Source organism: Lactuca serriola, chromosome 6 (assembly GCF_051521515.1).
Source record: "Lactuca serriola cultivar US96UC23 chromosome 6, Lser_US96UC23_V15, whole genome shotgun sequence".
Classification (NCBI taxonomy): domain Eukaryota; kingdom Viridiplantae; phylum Streptophyta; class Magnoliopsida; order Asterales; family Asteraceae; genus Lactuca; species Lactuca serriola.
The window spans coordinates 152,964,457-152,967,698 of NC_136413.1; the positions used below are offsets into that span (position 1 = coordinate 152,964,457).

The 3,242-nt window shown below is 31.4% G+C and overlaps 1 protein-coding gene across 1 annotated transcript; it reads left to right on the forward strand.

Annotated features, from left to right (window-relative positions):
* Positions 1 to 2,293: 2,293 nt before the first annotated feature.
* LOC145058801 (blue copper protein 1b-like) lies at positions 2,294 to 2,896 on the forward strand. Its single transcript, XM_079006694.1, has 2 exons — positions 2,294 to 2,459; positions 2,571 to 2,896. Exons 1-2 carry the CDS (start codon positions 2,294 to 2,296, stop codon positions 2,894 to 2,896), a joined length of 492 nt encoding a protein of 163 aa, XP_078862820.1.
* The last annotated feature ends 346 nt before the right edge of the window (positions 2,897 to 3,242 follow it).

Here is a 3,242-nt window from a genome sequence, read left to right on the forward strand (position 1 = left end):
TTTTATTAGAGTAGGGGAAGGGGATAGGGGATTTTAGTTATGTAAAGCTACCTAAATTGTTAATTGTTGATGCATTGAAAAGATTCAAAGAATTATATATCAAATAACGATTATGAGGATGATAATTGAAAGCTACACACATGTTGGCAAATGTTGATTGTGGGTGTATTGTGACTACATGTACAACTACCCTGATGGAAATGAAGCCATTTTGGGAGGGCAAGATGGTAAATTGCACATGTATTCAGTGGAGGGAGATATACTTTCAAATGAAGTTGTTCTTGAAACAACTTTTGATCCTAAAATGAGATTTTCAATGGTTTTTACATGAAATCTGTTTTACCTATTAGGGCGTTTTTTGTTTGTTTTGGAATTTTTTAATAGGATACAATCGAGTCATTTTTGTAATTCCAAGTGAGAATAAATCGGAAATTGAAGATATGGTGAAGGTGCTTGAGTCTATGAATCCAAATCCACACCCAACTCTCGATCTTGATAAGGTTAGTTCATTCAACTTCATTTCCACCATTGTTTTTTGTTAATTTTTTTTAATATCAAATGTGTGCAAAATTGGTAGTTGGGTGGATACTAGAAGCTAATATACAGTACAATAACAATCCTATGATCGAGAAGAATGAAATGGGGATTGAAAGATTTTATCCGTTTGGGAGATTTCTTGCAAATAATTGATATGGTTAAGGTAAGATCTTACACCCCGTCCCCGAGTTCAATTTAACAAGAGAAATGAAAAGAAATGAATGGAAATAAGAAGAAAATAAAATAAATTGGTGTTCCCGAGTTTCATTAAAGGAGAGAAGTGGAGGGAAATGGGAGGATCACTTTCCCTCCTAACTTTCCTTCCGATTTGGGAGGATTTGGAAAGAAAGAACAAAATGATTCATTTTTCTTCCACTTCTCTCCAACTCAGGAATACAAAAGAAAATTTTGTTTTCCTTTCCTTTCTCTGCTTTTCTCTCATGGCTTTCTTTTCTTTTCTCTTCTTTTTCTTTTGTTAAACTCCGGAACGAGGGGTTAGTCTCCACAACCACTCATCTCTTTGGTTTATCCACTTTGCATTTTTTTTTAATTTTGATTCCATTTTTAGTTGGATATTACATATTTCATGGTTTATTGGTTTTTACTTTTTATAGTAACATTTACATAAAAAGTTGTTTATCAAATGTATCAAGTATTCCATGGTTTTTCTTGGATTATTATTCTGTTTTGTTCATATCGATATTCTTCATTTTGGCTTTTTAGACATTTTTTTTTGGTGTTGTTGTGTTTTAAAGTTTTTTATTATATGAATAGTTGGTTAACTTAAAGAAATTAACAGTAATGTGAAATTAGAATTTTTGTAAGATTTGCAAGTTTTGTTTTGAGGAATCCTTTTAATTAATATTATTATTAATAAAAACTTTGGCTACACAGGAAAATTATTAAAATCATAATATATAAAAACTTTTAATAAAGCTAGAACATCCACAATAGGAACTCATTTAAAAACTTTTGAAAAAACTTACCCACTACAAATTACGTCCAAAACTTGATTCTATAAATTTTTACTACATATTAAATATGAATTGCAAACTAAAAAGAATAAAACATAAGCATACCTTTATTATTATTATTATTATTATTATTATTATTATTATTATTATTATTAAAAAGAATAAAACATAAACAGTCGTCTCATTAAAATTTCTATGCTTGCGGTATTGAATCAAGTCATTTCATTTGTTTATCCATATTATTTTCCAATTTTTGATCACAAGGCTTGGGTAAATAATGTTGACAATCGAGGTTTGATTGGTGATGCTTCATTGCTGACAAGCATGTAGTCATGAAATGAAATAGTGACTTCACATTTGTCTCATGTACCCAACTAAACAAACAGCATGAATCCATATCACAAAGAGCCCAAAAACAATCGAGACCATTCGTAAGCATAGGCAATACCTTCCTAGTTCTAATTAAATAAGTATTTTGCATGGATCCCGTGACAGAAATACAATCAAAATATGATTGACAATTGGTAAAGAAAGAAAAAAAGTAGTTTCCTTTTTTAATAATTAGTGTAGCAATCAGAAAGGCAAAAAAATAAGACCAATTCCACAATGTCATTGCCGTCCATTTCCGGTTGCATACTTCGCACTTTTACATTCATTCCCAAACCTTATAAATAAGCAAAGCTAAACATGCATGTAGCCTACAAGCAAATTACAATCCAATTTTAGGGTGTTTTAATAATTACAGAAATATTTATTCAAAATCTCTCATAATTATTTCGTAAATGGCTGCATCACATTCAGTCATCATCTTCATTGGAACCCTTGTTGTTCTTGCAACTTCAATATCCGCCAATGAATACATTGTTGGGGACAAAAGTGGTTGGACTCTCGACTTTGATTACCAATCTTGGGCCAAGGATAAAGTTTTCATCGTTGGAGATACACTTGGTACGATTTATATTCCCACAAATATACATACATTTAGCTTCTTTAATATCGTTTTCAAGCATTTTAGGTTTTCAAGAAAGTTAACTTTTTAATTTTATATTCTTCATCCAGTATTCAACTATGCATCTGGTGCCCACAATGTGATGAAAGTCAATGGCACCGGTTTTCAACAATGTGTTGTTTCATCTTCGAATGGAACTTTGACGAGTGGAAGAGACATCATCCCACTTCAAACCCCAGGAAGAAAATGGTACATTTGTGGTGTTGGGAAGCATTGTGAGTTAAGAAACATGAAGCTTTTCATCACTGTTCTACCACAAACAATGGCTCCTGCTCCAAGCCCAGTAGCAACATCTGCATCCACCAAATTGATAGTGCCAGCAGTCTATGGCTTTGTAGTTGCATTATTCGGTGGTATTTTGTTTCACTTGGTATGAAACATGTCTAGTTTGTTTTATTTTCTTCAATTGGTTATTTGATATTGATTACATATCTATTTGTTTATTGATGTATCGGTTTGAGACAATTTATATACGAAATGTGGATTTCTTTTTATTAGTATATATGGATCGATTTCCACCATCTTTTTTAACTTGTATTCATATGGAAAAGTAAACATCCAGAATGGACTAATATTAATTGATGTAGGTTGATTCATTAGTGGGTTTACTAACGATGATATTAGTAGTGCATCTAATAAATAAAACGAATATATTAAAATTTCCGGTTTTACTGAGTAACCATTTGCCACTGAGATCGTGAATCATAATCGAACTAAAAAAC

Coding starts and splice junctions, on each gene's coding strand:
- LOC145058801 (XM_079006694.1), top strand. CDS start 2,294: ATGGCTGCATCACATTCAGTCATCATCTTCATTGGAACCCTTGTTGTT. Junction 2,460..2,570: donor CATCGTTGGAGATACACTTG/GTACGATTTATA, acceptor TTCTTCATCCAG/TATTCAACTATGCATCTGGT.